We start from the raw sequence: 21304 nt of genomic DNA on the forward strand, positions 1-21304 counted from the left end.
GAGGTAGGGAAGACCCCAGGGCTCCTACAGCTGCTCCTAAGCTCCCTTTTACCTCTGGGCTGAGGCCCCTGAACCTCTGGACCTGACGGGCAGCAGCCCAGGGCAAAGATGCCACAGGCTGATCTTGCAGGAAGTGAGGCAGCTGAGGCCATAAGCAGCTCTGGGGCACCTGTCTTGGGCCCAGTTGGTCCCTCAGTCATGGTCATGGGAGCCGGGGTTGGGGAGGGCCTAGGGTGGTGCTAAACTGCAAGGAAGGGTCACCCTAGCTTTAGCATGGGGTGCTTCCTGCAGCTATAGCCCCCTCCCTCCTAGGTGGGACTGGCCTCTAGCCAGAGGCCTCTGGAGAACATTCAGACTAGGAGTGGGGACTTTGGCCAGGCCAGAGGTGGGGAGGAAATCCTGATCCTTGCTTCTTTATCCCAAGCAGCCTGAATTACTAATTAGTCAAAAGTGGCCTCTAAATGGCTCTTGGGGGTAGAGATGGAAGGAATAGGGGCCCAGGTCCAGAGGGGGATAGGAAATGCCCAACTCTGAGGCCACAAACATCAAAACAAAGGCAATCTAGTCTCTTTCTGGGGAAGAGGGTCAAAAAACTTTCTAGCTCCTTACCAGGAAAGCGGTCTCAGAGGCAAAGGGGTAGTAAGGGTTCTACCCATTAGGTAGGGCCCTCCTGCCCCAGCCACCCCCACCCCCTGCCAGCCTTCATGGGACAGATTTCAGGGAAATTTTGTGGATTCTGAGGCCAAGAGAACTGAGGTATGGGGGAAGGTGGCTCTCACAGAAGCGTGGTAGACTCTAGAAAACTAACTGCAGGGGACCAGGTCTAGGCCCAACCCACTGATGGATGGGTGGGCATGGGCTGCATGTAGTGGTTCTCCTGGTGGCAATGGTGGCTGGACGGAGGGATGTGGTGGGGAGGGGTGGGTGGGAGGGAGGGCGAGTGGGTGGTCAGTGTCTGGTCATTTCCGACTGAAGAGCGAGCCCAGCAGAACCACGCCAGCCACAGTCATGCCCGTCAGGAACCAGCGGTTGAAGCGCTCCTGGCCCTTTCGGCTCTCGGCCGCCGCGTTATTCCCGTAGAGTTCCACGAAAGTGTCCTACAGGGAGAGAGAAGAGAAGGCACCATTTAAATCCTCTGACGGTAATGAGGACGGGTGGGAGGAGGGGCCATCTGCACGCAGTGGCACTGGTGATTTGGAGACCACAGCATCAATGTCCACTGTGGGCTGGTTAAGGGCTGCCCTTGAGCCCAGGTGGGCATGGAGAACCCTGCTTCCTACTGACACAGGTAGAGAAAGTAAACGAACTTTGACTCAGGTCAGACAGCTGTGACCCTGAGGAGGGAAATACAGGCAGTGGCAGGGAACTGACAGTGGGCCAGGTGGCCGGAGAGAAGGGCAAGGGGAGATGGTACAGGGTGATCAAGAACCAGACCAGACCAGGCTGGGCTCAGTGGTATACCCCTATGAGCCCAGCAACTTAGGAGGCTGAGGCCGTAAACAACTTAGCAAGACCCTGTCACAAAATTAAAAAAAAAAAAAAAAAAAAAAAAGGGCCAGGGATGTGGTAGAGCACCTCTGGTTCAGTCTCCCAGTACCCCTCCCCACCCCTGGCCAAAAGGGCAGGACCACGCAGCCTGGAGGTGATAGTGTGGGGATGTACCTACCCTTCCACTGCCACACCAGAGGGGAGAAGGGACTGGACTAATTCCCCGGAATCACGCAGGCAGATTCAGGGTAGATCCGGTCTCGGGACTTTGAACCAGAGGCCCTTCTCCCTCTAGAGGGAGCCTCTGGCAGGGAGGCTGGAGGATGGGAAGATCAGGGCTGCAGAGGGTAACAATGACACAACAGGGAGGCCTCCAGGATAAGGCTTGAGACGGGCCCCTATCCCCACCCCACGGTTGTCACTCAGCCCAGAGGTAGGTGAGCAGTCGCCCGCTGCCCTGAAGTTCAGTCAGAGAGAAGTGCCGGGCAGGAGGAAGAGGGGCTGTGGCTGGCTGCCAGCTCAGGGAGCAGGGATTCGAAGGGTCAAAGGACCAGGTCATGGATTCCCAGCGTGGGTCACCACGCTCGGTCAGCAGTGGATCAGAACCTAGGATTGAGTGCTCAGTGTGTGCTGTGGAACCAAGGGGCCACCAGCTGGCTCCAGAGCCCATGCTCATGCCCACCACACCCTCCCACGGGGCACCCCAGCTCCATCCAGTCCCAACTGGCCAAGTGGCTGCTGCCTCAGACAGGGCCTGTCCTCTCCAGTGGGCCCCAGGGCCCACCTGTCAGCGTGCTCACCTGGATACCTGTCTGCCCCACTGCTGACCCTCCATCCGCGTTCTTGCAGAGGTTTCTAAGCACACGGCCCAGATCACAGCGCACCTGAGCTCAGGCCCCCAGTAGCTTTCCCTGAACTTTCAAAGCAGTGTCACTTATTTTTGTGGCCCTGGCACCTAGCAGAGTGCCACACACACTGAGCTGCAGATCCGGCTGTAAGAACCCTCAACGCGTATGATGCCATTAAGGGGGACAGCAGTGACCTGAGTGGAGCCGGAGGGGAAGTGAGCAGATGGGGAAAGCTCTCCAGCAGGCCACACGCCACGGGTCCCTCAGACCTCCCCGTGTTCCCAGGGCTCCCCTTGCACCTCTCCTCACCCCAGCCAGCCAGGCCCAGGGAGCCCTCTGCGTTGCAGCCCGTCCGCCTTTCACCCCCGCACACTGGCCTTGTGGCTGATTCTCCTGGCCACTGTGTCTAAGTGGTGCCTGCCCCCATCTCTCTGCCTACCCCCAGGCTTGCTCTATTTTTTTCTCAACGTGTTTCATAACCAGACTGCAGACTTTGTTTTGTTGCGCTCCATCTCAGTACTAGACCTTTTTTTTTTTAAGAGTGAAGAAAGGTTTCTTACTTGTACGAGAAAGGAGAGCACTCCTAAAATAGCACATCTCTGCACTAGATGTGTCTTGATGAGGGCAGATATCCTGTCTTGTTCCCGTACATCCAGTGCTCAGAACAGTGCCTGGCACGGAGCTGGGGCTCCATAAACAGTCATGTGCTGCATGATGACGTTTTGGTCAGAAACGCATAAACGATGGCAGGCCCCTAACACTACGATGAGCTGAAAAATTCCTACTGCCCAGCAGGCTGAGGCCAGAGTTCCTGCAATGTTGCAGCACAGGGCAATCCTCACGTGTTGTGGTGATGCTGATGCAAACGCAGCTGGTGAGCGCCCCGTCATATAAAATGTAGCAGGCACAATTAAGTATAGTGCTTCAGACTTGATAATGATGGTGAATGACTATGTTCTTGGTTCACATATTCACTATACAATACTTCCTAATATTATTTTAGAATGTACTCCTACTTATAAAAACCAAGTTTGAGCTGGGCACGGTGGTGCACCCTGTAATCCCAGTGGCTTAGGAGGCTAAGGCCAGAGGATCTCAAGTTCAAAGCCAGTCTTAACAAAAGTGAGGCGCTAAGTAACTCAATGAGACCCTGTCTCTAAATAAAATACAAAACAGGGCTTGGGAGGTGGCTCAGTGGTCGAGTGCTCCTAAGTTCAATCCAAAACAAACAAACAAAAACAAAACAACAAAACCAACAAGTTAACTGTACAACCGTCAGTCCTGTCAGGCCAGCAAGAGCCTCGGACAGCTCATGTTTACTGCGTCTCCCGATTGCGTTGCCCTCTCTTGTGCAACCATCTAGGTTTGCTAAGAACTCTACAGTGTGCACACAACAATGAAATGTCCAACATGTCGTTAAGCAGCGCGTGACCGGACATGAGTAGAACAAGTGCAATGCTTGTCTACTGAGTGCCAGGCATTGTTGCTGCATTTCGCCCTCATCAGAGTCCTTAGAGATGGAGAGGTGAGCTCCATTCCACAGGTGAGATGACTGAGGCTTCAGGTAGGGAACAGTGAGTTAACAGCAGAGCTGGAATTGGACTGTAAGGCTGCCCAGTTACATGGTGGGTGCAAAGGCTGGGTGCAGCTCAGTGGCAGAGCACGTGCCTAGCGTGCGAAGGCCCTGGGTTCCATCCTCAGCATCCCTCAAATAAAAAGACAAACCAACAGGGGTGCAGCTACAGAGGGCACTTCTCATGTTAGGGGTTGGAGACTTGCCCCTCAGCCCTGCTGACTGTGGAAGTAGGGCTGAGGTGGAGCCCAGGATCTGGGGAGGAGGCAGTGGCTGGTTGGGCCTCCCTGTCTTCCTCTCCATCCTGGCCAGCCTCTGTAGGTCTTGGCAGATGAGAAAACTCTTATGGAAGTTTACATTTTTCTTCTCCCAAGTTATTTAGGCCTAGATGAAGACACAAAGCCTTATGCACAACGTGGGAGCATTCTGGGCTCTGGGGAGCACAGGAGAAGTAAGGCGATGGCCAGAAGACTCTGCTTATCCCAAGGGGCCAAATGTCCCACAAGGAACTAGGGACACTGGGGCTGTGGCCAAAATGGGAGAGGCCTGGCTCTCTTGATGGGAACTTTCCTGAAGTAGGAGGTTGGCAGCCACAGGACATTTTCGGCTCTGGGCTTGGGCTGGAGTAAACAGGTCCTATCCCTGCGAGGGCACAAAGCGTCACTGTCCAGGAACCGTCATTCCAGGGGGGAGGGGACATGCTCACTGCGGTGCCACGGACAAGAAGGCACTGACGGGCTCCCGTGCCCACTCATGCAGTCCTGGCCAGGACAACCCCCACTTCACGAACTCCTTCTCCTGGGGAGGGGTGGAAGGACTCCCAAGGGCGTGCATCTGGGGACTGCGTTCGCAGAGTGGAGCAGAGTGAGGCGTGCTGTTCCAGGGCGGGGCTGGAGAGGCGGTGGCATGGGTATATTTAGCCCACGTTCACACGACAGGCTTGGAAACAAACACAGCCATTTTCTCAGTGGGTGGCTGCTCTGGATAAACAAACAGGATTGCTGAGCAGCCCCTGGTCTGGAAATGCAGAGATAAGCCCACTGCTCCTTGGGTGGCTCCCACTGATTTTAGCTAGGCCTGGCACGGTGGGCAGGGATGAGGGGTAAGGCTAGGTACAGGGAGGTCACCAAGGTCAGAGGCTTCCAGGCGACCCAGGCCTGAGGGCCTGTCTGTATCCTTAGCTTGGGTTACAGCAAAATGGGAGAAGTTTCTCTTTGGAGCTAACGGCTTCCACAGGGACCCATGGGGGGGGGGTGTTTAGAGCCATTTGTGACAGGTCATGGTTAATGGCCTCCATGAGAGGGTCACAAATTCCTAGCCAGGCAAATCCCATAAGTCAGCAAGGCCAATCCACCTGTATATTCTGGTTTCTTACAGTGAGGTCTCCAGGACGGGATCCCCGGAGAGGCTGGGACCACTTTTAAGGTTGCTCCTGTAACACTTCAGAGCCTCTCACGTAGTCCTGGCCACAGATGTGGAAGGGCTGCGTACATCTTCGAGAGCTTCATGTCCTTGTGCCCCTGAACTCGTCACCCTCCCCGCCTCTCTTCCTCAGTCAGCTAGCAAGCACTCCACTGCAGAGTCACCTCTCCCCTGCTTACCGCTCCTCCAATTCTGGAAGGAACATCTCCTTTGTGCCCCCAGGGTCCCTGGACTTTTGTTCATACCACAAACATTTATTGAGCACCTACTACGCTTCAAGTCTGGCTGAAAATGCAGCAGTGAGTTTACATTCTAATCCATTTCAATGGCAGTGAGATTACCTCCAATGGGTTGAAGTGAAAAATTCTCAGATGTTACAGTGATTTGTGGCTTGCCACAGGGCCACAGTATATAGGTATATAGCATGGCCAGGTGCGGTGGCACACACCTTAATCCCAGCAACTGGGGAAACTGCAACAAGAGGATCACAAGTTGGAGGCCAGCTTCAACTTAGCAACCTAGCAAGACCCTATCTCAAAAAAAAAAAAAAAAATTAAAATAAAAAAAAAAAATAAAAGGGCTGGGGATGTAGCTCAGTGGTTCAATCCCCAGTACCACTTCCCCACCCCCCAAAAAGAGATACACAGTACGCATGTGGCATTCAAATTTCATGGGAGGGTAAATAGGACAAAAATGTCTAAAAAGACTCCTTGGTGGGGGTTGATAAGAAAAAAAAAAGGTTGAGAAATGGAAAGCAGAGAAAGGGGCACAAGAAAAACGCAAGATGATTTCGGCGATGATGGGGTCTTGAAGAAAATCAGGGGAGGTGACAGCACCTGGGACCGATGTCGGTGGAGTGGTCAGGGAAGAGCTCTCCAAGGGGTGAGGTCTGAGCTGAGACCTGAATGGCACGGTGTCTGAGGTAAGGCGGTGGGGAGGACAGGAAGGCTTCCCTACTCGGTGCCTCCTCACTCTTGGAGCCTGGGCAGGTGGGACGGGGTCTGACCCAGGTCTGGAACGGGCCCACGCACAGGCGCAGACTGACTTCAGCTAGATCTCTGCCCAGAGAGAGGCAGAGAACAGAATGATGCAGGTCCCTCGACACCTACCTGTGACCCTGCAGAAATCGGGTGAAAAGGTTGGCAGGATGCCAAGAGGAAGGGGTTCAGGTGCAGGGAACCCCCGATGCGGTCAGGGATGTATGGTCCCTGCAGTGCCTGCTCGAATCGCACGTCTTCTGTCATCCTTCTCTCTCACCACCCACATCTCCGCGCTTCTTCCCTGCACTGTGACTTTGAGGTTACTTTACCTCTCTGTTCCAGTGTCCTCACTTATTAAACAATAACATAAAAATAACAGTTGTTATGGTAGCTGATATTTTTTGAACATGGAATCTTTTCCCTCTGTCAGATGCAGACCTAAAGCACTTGACCTGACCAAGTCATATCCCCCAATTACAGACAGTCACACTCACTTGGGGAGTGATTTTTTGGTCCTGCTCCCCCACTAGACCGTGCGTGTTTTGTCACCTGCATCTCTAGCACCTGGCACCACACCTGGAACACAGCAGGCGCATTCTGAATGAACCTACTGTAGCTGAATAAATGAATGAATGCTTTCTTTTAATCCTTGTGTGTTTCTCAAGAGCCCTCTTCCCAAAGGGGAAAACGGAGGCTCCAGAGCTTCTCGGGACTCCTATCTAGGTGGGGGCAGGCCTGGGATTTGTCCTAGTTCTGCTCTCCTACTCATTCTGATGTCCTACCTTGCCACCTTAGTCCCTGCTGTCTCTGCCCACAGAAAGCCTGATCTCTGCGGCAGCAGCAGCCGCTGAGTGTCTTGAGCCCGGAGCCTGCTCTTTCTCCTGTCTTTGCGTACACTGGTTCACCGGCCATCTCTACCTGCTGTCGGTGGGCTCCTGTTAACCTCCATACAGCTGACCATCTTGACTGCTCAAGGTCACACACGGAGCGGGTCACCTTGCTCCCAGCTTTGAGAAAGTGCTTGCTCAGTTTCAAATGGACAGTACAACACTTCTCCAGTCTCCACCCTGGGCCAGTGTGTGCTTCTGTGACGGAGGGAGGGCCTTATTCTGAGCTTAGGTAAACTGAGGCTAGGAGATACCGAGAGACTTGGCCAAAGTAGTTAAGAGACCAGTTTTAAGCCCCAGTATGTTGTATGTTTGGCGGCGAGCCCCATATTCTGGGCCAGGGCTATGCCCCTGGGTCCTCCTCGGGGGTAAAGTGGCCTGAGGCTACCAGCTGAATGAACATGCTGAGTCTGTTCATGCTCAGTCTGCTGAGAGAAACTAGGTGCCAAAGGGAAAGGACGTGACGAAAACCAGGAGGGAAAGTGAAACCCTTCCTTCCTAGCTTCGTGGGGAACAAGTTCGTGTGCCAGACGATTCTTCCTTCCTCTTGAGTGACTGAGAGCTGGGCCCACCGCTTCCTTCCTGCTTGGTTATTTCAGGAAAGAGGTAGGTGGAGAAGAGGAAGGGGCTCCTCGTAGCCAGGGAAAGTGCCAGGCCTTGCCTGGCCTTGTCACGGCTCTGCATGGGCAGGCCATTAGTCACTTGCAGAGTCACTTTCTGTGCCTGGCCTCAGTTTCCTTGAGGAAGAAGCTGATAAATGCCTGCTGAGTGGACAGACAAGCCTTGTTAGGAGATCCCTGGGAGCGGGCGGAAGAGGGGCAACCGAGAGGCCTTATCGCTCTCCTGGCAGGGCGCTGCAGGCGGGGACTCGGAAGAGGTGAGGTTTGTGGTTGGAATCCACTTCCCTTGGCTTTCCTTGGGGAGCTGTTGGCCTCTGTGATGTAAGAGGAACAAGCCTCCTCCTCCTCCGCCCTGGGGAACAGTCTGCCTGTGGGCGACCTGGAGAGGGACTCGCGGAGAGGCTGACTGCAGGGCAAAATGCCTTGGCCCAGCCAGTCCAGCTGGGCGTCCATGGCCAGCCTTTGGACTTCTGAAGCCTGGTTTCTCGTGCCCTGAAGTCACAGGCAGTGGTGGTAAGATCAAGTGGTAAAGCAACCCAGGGAAGCACGGTGACACTGGTGTTCCTGGCTGAAGGGCGTGTCCTGAGGCGTCCAAGCCTTCGGGCCTTGGGGACTCTCCGGAGGCACCTCACGGCACATCTGTGTTAATCTTCCCCTGCTGGTTCTCCCTCAGCTGCCAGACTCTCTTCCCCCGCCTCCTCCCCATTAGTTCTAAGAAGCTAAGCCTGACGGATGCGCTCATTTCTCAGAAAAGGAAGTGGTTGTGCCGGGAGGAGACAACGCCTCCACTGGGGAATTGAGAGAGCTATCAGGCTGCAGCGAGAGCGTGGGCCTTCACCTCCCCGGCTCAGAACCAGGCCAGGAGATCATTCAGACAGGCTTTGATTGGGTAGATGCTGGTGAGGTTCATGACCTCATGCCCTGGGCGCACTAGTGACACAAGAGCTGGTATTTACCAGGCAAGTGCTCTGTGCGTCAGAACGCACTTCACGACGACCCGAGGAAGTGCTGTTCTCTACAGTGCAGATGAAGGCATGGCAGAGGTAAAGTCACCCCAAGGTCACCGTTCACCCGTGGTGAAGCAGGGACTGGAATCTGAAGCCCAAGCCCTCTGCTGCTCCGCACATGTGCTCAGTGCGTTCCTCCTCTGGGACTGGGGAGCCTCCTGAGCCTCCTTCCTGACTTTGACCCCTCTCGTTTCACCCCCGAAGAGTTCACATCCTCTCATAAGCAGATGGTCACAGCCCCTGCGCTCTTCTCCCAGTGTTGAGGTTGAGGACCAAGGTGCACCTTTGGAAGAGTCAGAGGCTCAGGAGTGACTTCCAACACAGGCGCCCAGCCTTCCACGAGATATTCTCCCTAACACCCCCACTCCACAGATGGGGTGAGGCCCACAGAAAGATGGTGCCCGGGTCACACAGCAGGTCTGCTTCACTCCAGATGGACCTGGCCCATGGCAGTTCAGCTATGTCTAGGGCATTCCCCGCCTATATGCTTGTGATGGGAAGCTCCCTCCCTTTGGGTGGAACATTTTGCCTTTGAACAGACCTCCAGATTTGGATGGCTGTTCCCTGTTAGTGAGCAGAACCCCTGCCCACCACTGCCCACTGGCCTCTGTTCTGGTCTTCTCTCTGCTACTCTTCTGCAATTCTTTTCCAAGAGTTGCCCAAGAAAGCAACACAGGCAGGCAGAAATGGCTCTGCCAGCCTTGCTAGGGGCCCTGGTCTAGGCCCTGTGGCTCTTGAGTATCAATTTCCTCTTTAGTGAAATGGAGGTGTTCTCTGGACCAGGGCTAATCAACTTATTTTCCCACCCAGCTGGGCTGTCAGAGTGCAAAGTAGACAGGTAACCAATAGCTCTTGCAACTAGACAAAGATGTTCAGCTTTGCGACCTTATCTGTAAAATGGGTTAAAAACGAATTCCAAAAGAATCAATGAGGGCTGGGGTTGTGGCTCAGTGGTAGAGCACTTGCCTAGCAAGTGTGTGAGGCACTGGGTTAGATTCTCAGCACCACCTAAAAAGTAAATAAATAAAATAAAGGTATTGTGTCCATCTATCTACAACTAAAAAAAAAAAAGAATCAATGAATTTCCAAAGAATCCTGTTGAGGATCCAATAGTAACACATGTGGAGCTCTTAGAGCTATGCGACGAATCAAGTCGATGACAATTCATTAGGCCAGGCTCAGCTTGAGTCCTGAAGGCTTCTCCACAGCCTCCAGGGCCCTCCGGTTTCCTTGGCTTCATCTCGGGCCAGGTTGCCTTGTGCCTCACAGGTTACGTTCTGTTCAGTTCCAGGAACTTTGCCTGAGCCAGCTCCTCTGTCCACCTCTTGCCTGCATATCTCTTAGGTCTCAATCCACAGGTCACTTCTTCAAGGAGGCCAATTGCTTGCTTCCTCCAGTGTTTGTCTATGGGCTCTGGTCCACGGGCCTAAGCCAATGCTGGGCCCAGGGAAGGTGCTAAAGAGGAGGAAGCCCAGGAGCCCCTCTTCATCTGCACCCTCACTGCCTGGTAAAAGTATGAGGTGGCCTCCAGGTGCCTGGGCAAGTCCTCCCAGGTCAAGGAAGGGGGTCAGGAAGTTTATGGGAAAGTTCTAAAAAAGATATCTCTTGCACTGTGCTGAGGCAACAGACAGGATGGATTGGGGTAGCAACCTATAAAGACTAGGGTCAACCTTCTCCCTAAAATTCTGCTTCTTTCTGGGATCTTGTGTATGTGTGTGGTGTGTTACTGGGGATCAAATCCAGGACCTTGTGCTAGGCAAGTGATCTACCACTGAGCTACAACCCTAACCATTTTTGTTTATTTTGAGACAGGGCCTAAGTTGCCCAGGCTGGTCTCAAACTTGCCATCCTCCTGCCTCGGCCTCCCTAGTACTAGGATTACAAGTTGCACCACTGTGCTTAGCTCCTTGGGCTCTGTGGTCCAACGCAGCTTCTTCCTTCCCACTCCTCCTCGGGACCTGCTCAGTGCTGGATGCGGTGGAGGAAGAGCACCGGGCGTTCTAGCTGTCCAGCTCTCTCCCTAGTTTTTGTGGGGAGAATCCTTTCCCCGTCTGGGAGGCGCGTTCCTCGCAGGGTTCCTACTGTGCTGGCTGCGGCATGAGGAGGAAGATGAAAGGAACTCACACACGGACAAATGACCAACTGCCTGGGCTGGCTCCCTCAGGGGTGTCCAAAAGATCCAGTAACTCCAGAGCAGCACTCCAGAGCACAAGACATGTCACAGAAGCTCTGATCCTCCTTTACCTCCAAGCCTACCGAGTCTCACCCTCAGTCCTGAGGAATCCAGGGGAAGAGGGCAGCAGGCACATCTTATGACTCAGGGCAAGTTCCTCGGAGTGGTCAGACCTTGCTGGGCCAGGCCTGGTGGCCTCAACCTCATCACCCCAGTACTGCCTCCAACTAGTCCAGACAAGTCCTGAGTATTTTCAGCCACCTTTATCTGATAGGAAATGTTTGGAATTCCACAGAGGGCAAGAGCTCTGGAGGATTTGGGGATGGGTGCAAATCCCTGGACACTCTCCTCCTGCTCTCCTCCCCCACCACATGTGAATGTGCACACACACTCCAAGTAACCAGAAACTCAGAGCTGCAGGCTCCTGCAGGGCCGCATTTCCCACATTCCAGTTCCTTTAGTCTTCCTTCCTTTTCATCTCTGCCCCACTCTGCAATCCCCCCTCAAGGTGTGGAACTGCAAGATGCCTGAGCTGGTGCCAGCAAGGCTGGGGCACTCTGCAGTGGCTGAGAAGGGATGTCCAGGGGGCGCTGGTTAGAGGCAATGCCTGGAGCACTGATAAGGCTGCAGAAGAAAGCTGCCACTACCAAGAGGCTCAGAAGCAACTCACTGTCCCGCCCAAGTGGAACATGGATCGCCAGACATCTTAGGAGTGTCATGACCTGTGGTTCAACCCCCTTCCTGAGCAAATGGGAAACTGAGACCCAGATGAGGGAGAGGGACACCCTGCAAGGTCTCACGCAGGGTCAGAACAGAGTCTGGCCTCAGACCTGATCCCTGCGGTCCAAACCCAATTCTGGAAGGTCAAGGCAGCTGGACCAGGGGCAAGACCCTTTACCTCTTTGAGCCCAGTGTTTGGCTACAATGAGGACAGCTGAACCTACCTCACAGGCGTGCAGCTGAATTAAATGGTCCATAGTAAGTGCTTGATAAATGTTAGCTGTTGTTATTTTTTGATAGCCAAAAATGAGTGACTCAGATGGGTGTGGTGGCACTCGCCCATAATCCCAGCAACTCAGGAGGTTGAGGCAGGAGGATCACAAGCTTGAGGCTAGCCTTAGCAATTTAGTGAGACCCTGTTTCAAGATAAAAATTATAAAAATAAAAGCTGGGGATAGGGCTCAGCGGTAAAGCACCCCTAGGATCAGTCCCCAGTATCAAAACCAAAACGTGCTTCTCATAGTGCCTCTGCTTTCTGTAGCTATAAACAACAGCAACAACAAAGCTAATATTTACTGCTTGCTTTCTCAAAATCGTACAAGTAGGTGTTGTCTCCATTAAGGACACTAATACTCAGAGGGGTGACGAGGCCTTGCTGGAGGCCACTGGCTGCTACTCAGGGTGGGTGAGACTCCACAGCACATTAAATTGCCAGTGCAATAGGACAGATGAAGAAGGACTTCAATAGGCTCTTCCTTCTGTCACTTTTCCCATTCAATTTTTACCGAGAACCTGCTACTCTTGGGCCCTGGAAATTGGAAATGACCGAGAATGAGGGGCATATGCTCCCTGGATCCTGGGGTGCCTCCGGCAGGGGAGGAAGGGAATGCTGAAGGCAGGCTGCTCTGTGCTCTGTGCTCAGCTTCTCCTCCCCAGCCCCACGCGGTAGCGCCAGTGCCTGCAGAGAGCTCCTCAGTCTGTCTGCTCATAACTTGGGGAAAAAACCATAATGCCAAGTGGCACTGGGGATACTGTTAGCTCAGTTCTCTAAGATAGGTCATCTTCATGAGCCAGGTTGCCTGTGGAGCTGCAGGAAGGTGCAGACAAGCTGCCTTCTCATCTCTGAATACTCGTGCATTCATGAAGTCTTTATTGAGTGCCCACTAAGTGCCAGGCACTGGGCAAAGGGCTGGGGAAAGAGCAGTAGCTAAATTAGACGAAAACTCCTACCTCCATGAGTTTATGATCTGAGAGGAGAGAGGCAGTAATAAATGAATGTGTCAGATGGTCATAAGTGTTAAACAGAATAAATGTGAGAAGGGGTAGAGAGAAATATGAAAGAAGACAGGTTTAGAATCTGTGGCCAGGAAAACTTTTTCTCTTTTTGTGGTACTTTTTTGAACCCAGGAGTTCTTTGCCACTGAGTTACACCCAGCTCTTTTTATTTTAAGACAGAGTCTTGCTAAACTGCTGAGGCTGGTCTTGAACTTGTGATCTTCCTGTCTCAACCTACCAAGTCCCTGGGATTACAGGCATGCGCCATCACGGTTGCTAAGAGGTGACTTTTTGAGGAGGCTTTATTCAGACACCTGAATGAAGTGAGGGATCAGGCACTGCAAGGATCTGAGAAAAGGGAGGAGAAATAAAAAATGCAAAGGCCTTGAGGCAGAACATGCCTGAGGTGCTCCAGACACAGGAAAGACCCCAGTATGCAGAAGCCAGTGAAGCAGGAGATCCACAGTAAGGTCTGGAGACAGCCAACTGTGCAGGGCCTTGTAGCCATTCAAGGCCTTGGACTTGTGGAATCCCTGCAGAGTTCTAAGCAGAAGAACATGACTAACTCTGGTTTAGCAGGGTTCCTGTGGCTGCTGGGTGGAAACCTCCAGGGGAAGGCAGAGGCAAGAGGTCTGGTAAGAAGCTGATACAGCCACCCAGGAAAACAGGATGGTGGCTCAGCCACAATGGTGCCAGAGGATCTGATGAGAAACAGTCAGATTCAGAACTTATTTTTAAAAACAGAGCCAAAAGGATCTTTTGTTTTTTGTAGTACTGGGGATTGACCCCAGGGGTACTCTTACCACTGAGCTACATTCCCAGTCTTAAAAAAAACCAAAAACAACAACAACAACAAAACAAAACAAAACAAAAAACATTTCATTTTTTTTTTTTTTTTTAATTTTAAAAAGTTTGAGATAGGGTCTCAACTAAATTGTTCAGGTTGGCTTTGAACTTGTGATCCTCCTACCTGAGTCTACCATATTGCTGGGATTACATGCATGTACCACCACGCCTGGCTTTCTATTCATTTATTAATTTTTGAAACAGGGTCTTACTCAGTTATCCAGGCTGGCCTCAAACTTGTGATCCTCCTGCCTCAGCCTCCCACATTGCTGGGATGACTGAAGGGAGCTGAAAGAGTCTGCTGATGAACTGGATTCAGACTATGGGAGTCACCTTCTGCTTCCCATCTATGAAAGGGAAAGAGTCACTCAGGATTTTCTCCGGCTTGATAACTATGGAGGCCTAGAAGGAGAAAGAAGCAAAACCACTTCAGGTGCTCTCATGGAGGCAGAAAAGAGTTGCTCCTCAGGCCAGAAAGGATGGATGGCAAGAAGAGGAGGAAGGAGGGAGAGCCTAGTCTGTGGCTGCCTGACTTTCACCACACGCATCCCCTGACCACCAGGCACACGCAGGGCTCCAGTGGAGACAGGTACCTTGGCTTCCTTAGTAGGAGAGGAGGGGCAGCAGAGCTGTGCAGGCCCGGGAGGCAGAAAGTGCTAGGTGACAGACAGGCTGACTGAACGAATGAGGTACGGCAGGGGGGCAGGGTGTGTACGAGAACTCCTAAGTCCTTCCAAATTCACAAGTGCACCTGGGTGCAAGGCCCCTCTCCTGCCATTCCTTCCGTATCCATCATGTCCTAGGCTGGGACTAAAGTTCCCATTCTGCATGAACAGAGGCGGCCTGAACTCACTGAGGCAGAATTTCAGTGCTGGAGGAAGCACAGACCCATCTGGTCCACTCCATCTAATTTTAGCCATTACTGTTTTGGCCTTATCTATGTATTACCTGTTATTATTTACTTAACATTTTCTCTATCAATAGACATACTTTTTTTTTTCTTTTTTTTTTTCAGTACTAGGGATTGAACCCAGGGCACTCAACCACTGGGCCACATCCCCAGTCCTTTCTAATTTTTATTTTGAGACTGGGTTTCACTAAGTTGCTGAGGCTGGCTTTGAACTCGTGATCCTCTTGCCTCAGTCTCCTGAGCTGCTGGGATGACAGGTGTTGGGGCTACCACAACCTCTTCAAATGATGCACTTTTAAAGATTTAAATAAATGTACTGAAAATCCTTCTTTTCAACTCTTACTCTTCACAAAACCTGTTCATTCTGCATTTTTCCTTCCTTCTCAAAACTTTGCAACACCCTTAAGTCCTTCCTAGCTCTCATCGTCATGTTTCAGTGGATCTGTATTCAAAATCTGTCTAGAACCAGCTCTTCTCATCCCTCCACCGCTATCGTGTGATTTGAGTCAACGTCACTTCCTGCTAGTCTCGTAGCATCTCCTGACTGGACTTCCACTTCTTGCCTTCATCACAGCAGCTAGAGGGGTCAGTAAAGCTGGTTCCCATCTGCTTAAAACCTTCCACTCCCTGCCCATCCATCTCACCCAAGAAGAGAACCACAGTGTCTTAGCATGGCACACACTTCCTTCATTTTCCACGGCTTCCTCTCTTGCTCTGCTCGGCCATACTCATCTCTGCTCCTTCTTGAACATGGCCAAGCACATACCCTTTTCACCCTGGGGCCTCTGTACGTTTTCCCTGTGTCTGCAATGTTTTTTCCACAAACTGCTTCAGAGTGTACTCTTTCAGGCTTATGAGCACATCTCCACTCACATGCCCCTCCTTACAGGCCTTTCCTGATCACCTTTTAAGACAAATACCAAAGCTGTCCAGCACCCCAGGTGACTCTGTCCTCCTTGTATGTAAACCCCGTGAAGGCAGGTCGTCTTCCCATATGCTGGAAGGTTGCTTGGCATACAGTAGATGCTCAGTAATTATTTGGTAAGTGAATAAATGTTGTCATAAAGGCAACTTATTACTACTATAAATAGAAAACCAGTATCATTTGCCACAGATAAAAATCAACATAAGATACACTGACCATTAAAATAAAAACTGTCCATTTGTATATTGCCTACAAGTTATCTTGAAGATCAATAGAACACATCCCGGTCTTGCTCCAACTTTTATGGAGGAGCTGTGTGAGACCCAGGGCAGGAAAAAGTTCAGGACAGCGAGCCAGCCAAAGTTCAAAGTGGACACAGGTGAACTGTCCCATACCTTGGAACCACAGCACAAAGAGACTGAATCTCGGGGAAGCTGGGGCTTGGTTGGACCAATAGGGCCTGCTGGGGTCCAGGAAAGCCCTCTCTCATGCCAAGTACGAGCTGGCAGAACTGCTGAAGAGAACAAAAGCCAAAGAAGAGTGTGGCAGGTGGGAGGGGCCTCAGGGGGATGCACCATGGAGGACGGGCACGCATGAACCTGTAGGTGAGGTCCGCGGAGACCCGACAGCTGAGAGGAGAAATGAAAACAGGCTAGGTCCCAGAGGGCAGCAGTTTCAATCCCGTAAACACCAGACAGGCGTGGGGATTCAGGTGCAGGTCTGGAGACCCGCTGAGTCCAGGGGGAGGATGGGACCTCCCCAGGCTCTTCTGTCAGTGATGATGACTAAGCTGAGCAGAAGCACCACCAATTCAGTTACCAGTCCTGCCAGGGCACCGCCACCCTCTGGGTCCCCACCTTCCAAATGTTCTCTTCCGTGCTCTACTCAGTTCCAGCCAGCTCCGCCCACACGGACCCTGGGGATTCCATCCCTGTTTAGAGGGGACCATCCCTTGGGACTGAGTGAACATGGCTGCAGGTGCAGGGGTGAAGTGAGCTGCTGTAACCGACAGGCCAGCAACGTCCGACCTGCATCTCCATGGTTGGCTGCATGACAGAAAAATACCAGGGACTGCCGTTGGTATTCACCAGCTGCAGCTGGTTCAGGGAAGGCTCCCTCCCTCATGAAGGACTGCTGTGAGCAGGGAGCATGGCGAGGAGCTGGCTGCGTGCGACAGGCCAGAGGGTTGGTCTCCAAAGCATTTCCTGGCTTTGGAAACCTCCCTAGATTCCAGACTATAATCTTTCTACCAAGGCCCTCCACTAAAGTGTTTTTCTTCTTCTTCTAGTATATTATCCTTATCCTCATTAAGGATGAGTGAGGGGCCAGGCGCAGTGGCACACACCTATAATCCCAGCAGCTCGGGAGGCTGAAGCAGGAGGACTGAAAGTTCAAAGCCAGTTCCACTTAGTGAGACCCTAAGCTAACTCAGCGAGATCCTGTCTCAAAATAGGACTGGCTTAGTGGTGAAGTGCCCCTGGGTTCAATCCCAGGTACCAAAACAAAGAAACAAAAAAGGATGAGAGAGAGAAGGACATGTGGCTAAGTGGTAGGGCGCCTGCCTAGGTTGCACGAGGCCCTAGGTTTAATGTCTAGTACCGGGGTGGGGGTAAGAGGTGTGGTGGCAGCTGCCTGTAACCCTAGCTATTCAGGAGATTGAGGCAGGAGGGTCACAAATTTCAGCCTAGCCTTAGCTACTTAGCAAGACCTATCTCAAAATAAGTACTGGGTTCAATCCTCAGTACTTAAAGAGAAAAAAAGGAAAAATAGATAGATAAAAGAGAGAGAGAGAGAGAGAGAGAGAGAGAGAGAGAGAGAGAGAGAGAGAGAGAGAGAGAGAGAGAGAGAGAGAAAGAGAGAGAGAAAGAGAAAATAAGAAATTAATTGATTTGGTAAAAAAGTTTCCTAAACTGAACAGTTAGTTGCTCTTATTATAAACCACTGGCATTTGGAATGAGGGTTTAATTTTTCACACAAAAAATAGAGGGGGAAAAAAAAAAAAAAGCAATCGGAACAGCTGCACAGTATTCAGAACAGAATCTAGGCCTTGTAGCCAGGAGACATGGGTTCCCTCCTGCTCTGTGGTGGCTCTGGTATCTCAATTAAGCACCTACGGGCCTCACTGTTTTACATGCAGGAATGGAGGATTGATCACAGGATGTCTAAAGTCCTCTCTTGAGCTTCAGAGCCCTATGAGCCTATCCCTGGACCTCTTTTTGTCCTCTCAAGGGAGCAAGAGAGTGGAAGGAAAAGGGATGCTTTCAGGAGACAGACTGTGCTTTAATCCTAGCATTCTCCCTGCCCACTTCTGCAGTGCTGGGCATGGACCCAGGCCTTCTGCATGCTGAGCAAGTGCTCTGACCCTGAGCTACACCCCCAGGCCCCAGCACTGCCATTAATCAACTCACTCTATGACCCTAAGCAAGTCACTCCATCCACCTCACTTTCTTCATATATAAACCAAAGACCCCAAAGCGCGGGGAAGAGCACTGGAGGAAGCTGTTGGCGCCGCTATGCTTCCCTTTGGTAGTCCATCCATTAGCATACCCAAGGGCCGGCTCTTCATCTGTGTCACCACTACATGCACACACCTGTCCTTGAGAATCAACAGGCTCCAAGAGCTATAACACAGAAACTGGAATAGTCTCTGGGTCCCCAGTCCCCTTTTGATGTCAATAAAAAGATCACTGCTATTTACTGAATGTCTTATATGTGCCAGGCACTTATGTGTTTAAAATTCATATTTTACAGATGAGGAAGAAATAGTTCACAAAGGTGATGTGAATTTACTTGCTCAAGATCCTACAAACACAAAATGGAGGAGGTGGGGGCTCAAACTCAGATGTGTCTGATGGTGAAGGCTGTGTTCCTCCCACTGTAGAAATATAGATATAGCAGAGATGGCAGAAGGACTCGAGACTGAAAGTCAGAAGACCTCAGTTCCCTGCAGGGGAGAAGGAAGACCTCATCTGTCTCCTCCCATGGTCAGAGAATCAGTGAGACAATGTTGAAACAAAGAAGCACTAGACAAACTTTAGCTCATGACCTTGTGACCAAAGCCTGAATCTGCCCACATATGAGAGTTAAAGGTACCAGCTGAATACCTGAGGGATATTTGTCCTTTAGTCCTATGACAACTTGGCCTTTTTTCTCTTGTTCACGTCTGGCCCATTCTTCCAGACTCCCTTTACCTGGAACCTCCAGGCAACCCAGCACACAGCCCTCCCCAAGAGGCCCTGGAGTAAAAGGGTTCAGAGGCCCAGCTTAATCTTTACTGCAGAACCCTGGGCCAACCCCAGGCATGGTGGCACACACTTGTAATCCTAGCTACTCAGGAGGCTGAGGCAGGAGGAATGAAAGTTCAAGGCCCTCTGGAACACCTTAGAGAGATCCTGTCTTTAAATAAAAAAGATTAAAATGTTTTAATTAAAAAATGAAACAATAAATAAATAAATAAATGAAAAGGATTGGGGGTGTAGCTCAGTAATACAGTGCTTGCCTGGTAAGCACAAGGCCCTGGGTTTGATCCCTAGCACTGCAAAACAAAAACACTCTGGGACCATCATTTGAACTCTGGGGTTTCAGCATTCACATGTAAAGTGGGCATAAGGCCTAACCTGTCTGCTAGCTATTCTGTTCCACTTCTTTCCTCCTCTGAACTTCTCTAAGCACTGTGGGCCTTTCCAGTCTCATAATCTAAGCTGTCCTGAACTCGGCCTATATTTTATAGGCCTAAAGCGCATGACAGGTGCTCAACGAGCACTCCTGACACAGCTTGGAAATGTGCACGTGCTGAGCTGGTATCCGGGGGTCCACGTCCGATGATCACCCACCCGTCCTCGGGCATCACGCTGGCTACCCTGTGCTGAGCACCAGGGTTGCAGGAAGGGGAAAAGGTAAACGAAAGCTGCAGGTCTTCTCTAAAATGGTCAGTGTGTGGAGGAGAAGGCAGACGCGCCCTCCAGAAAGAGCATCAGACAAGGAAGAGGAGCGCAAGAGGCAGAGGAGGCAAGGGATGCCTGGGGATGCCAGCGAGAGAGTGAGTGAGAGAGCCAGTGAGCAACAAGGCCTCAGGGTCCAACAGATTGATTTGGATTGTCCTTTGACTTTAGGACTATTCTTTAACTTGTTTTATCGGGCTTTCTAATCCCGACAATAACGTTTCCCAAGCAGGGTCACTGTGACGGGATAAGAAGCAATACACAATGGACCTTGAAGTATTCTGCACATGGTAGACACTCAATAAATGGCAGCAACTATACTGTCATTTGTGATCACAGATGGGCCATCTCTAGAGACCCTTCTGATGGCCAAGAGATGACTTAAGCAATTAGGGTTCGAGATGGAGAAAATCCTCAACAGAACCCTCATGAGATTTGCAAACTTTCTGGGGGAGGAAGGCAGACAGCTCAGTACAGACCACAGGCCTCAGATCTGACATATGTGGGTTCCTCTTGGGGACTCCATAGTTTCCTGGCTGTTCATATTTGTGGCCAGTTACCCTCTCTGAGCTAGATATCTTATCTGCATTAGACCCAAAGACCATGAGCTATTCCTCCTGAGAGGCATTCAAGAATGTTCCTTAAGAGCACAAGGTGTTAGAGGAGTAACTTGGTGTTTTGTATTTGTAGATGGACATGATACCTTTATTTTATTTTTATATGGTGCTGAGGATCGAAACCAGGGCCTCATGCGTGCTAGGCGAGTGTGCTACCACTGAGCCCCAGCCCCAGCCCCAGCCCCATTTAACCCTTCTGAGCTTTAGTTTTCTCATCTGAAAACCTTCCTTGCAGAGTGGCTGTGAGGATTACCAGGTAATGTGCCTGTGGCTGGCACATAGTAACAATTTCAAATGATACATGAAAGTATATTTTGTATCCAGGATATGGTACTAGAACACACTAAATATCACACAAGGTACCAAACTCCACCCTGAGGGTGTTCAGAGAAGACCATGCTCCTATAAACTGGTGTCACTTGACACAGGCTTGGGCTGGCCATACCTGTTACAACCACCTTTTGATTCAGCAATTCCACTTCCATGGTCTGTGCCCCACAGCCATACTGTATTCACACATGGGTCAAATGAAAAACATACAGAGCTATGCACTATTGTAATTGCAAAAGACTGGGAAAAATAAATATCTACCAATGGAAGGCGTTAAATAAAATATAGGTCAGTGCCCTGTGCAGCTATTAGAAAGAAAGACTAAGAACTGGAGCGGTTCAGAGGTTAAAAAAACAAAAACCAGCAACGAACACTCAACGAACACTTGCCCAGGACACATGCAAGGCCCTGGGTTCTATCCCCAGAGCACCATGAAAATAAAAACCAAATTAAAAAAAAGAATGAACTCATATAGAATGATCTCAAGAGATATGTTGAGTGAGAAAATGAAGTTGAGTAAACAGTGCACGACCATTTGTGTAAAAAGTGGGGTAAACATCTGTGTTCCAGAGTCTATTTTCCCAGGCAGAGAAGTAGGCTACTAAGAGATAGATTATTCTTTTTGAATTTTGAACCATATAAATATATTAACTATTCCAAGAAAATTAAAAAGGGGAATGGATGCCCCCATAAGAGATGCTTGGGACTCCACAGTCAACTCTGGTGTTTGCATCCTATGACA

The 21304-nt window shown here is 50.9% G+C and overlaps 1 protein-coding gene and 1 long non-coding RNA gene across 5 annotated transcripts in view; one reads left to right on the forward strand and one right to left on the reverse strand.

The window, feature by feature from the left end:
- Positions 1-205: 205 nt before the first annotated feature.
- The window catches only part of BCL2L1 (BCL2 like 1), a 52784-nt gene continuing 31685 nt past the window's right edge, over positions 206-21304 (reverse strand). For all 4 annotated transcript variants that reach the window (XM_079128381.1, XM_079128382.1, XM_079128380.1 and 1 more), the window contains exon 3: positions 206-1097. In XM_079128381.1, coding sequence (XP_078984507.1) covers positions 960-1097 — 138 coding nt within the window. In that variant the 3' untranslated portion in view covers positions 206-959. The remainder of the gene's footprint in view (positions 1098-21304) is intronic.
- On the forward strand, positions 1657-6203 carry LOC306654626. The gene is made up of 2 exons (XR_013762009.1): positions 1657-4102; positions 4151-6203. It is a non-coding gene; the product is annotated as an uncharacterized lncRNA (long non-coding RNA).

This window comes from Sciurus vulgaris (genome assembly GCF_902686455.1).
Source record: "Sciurus vulgaris genome assembly, chromosome: 2".
NCBI lineage: Eukaryota > Metazoa > Chordata > Mammalia > Rodentia > Sciuridae > Sciurus > Sciurus vulgaris.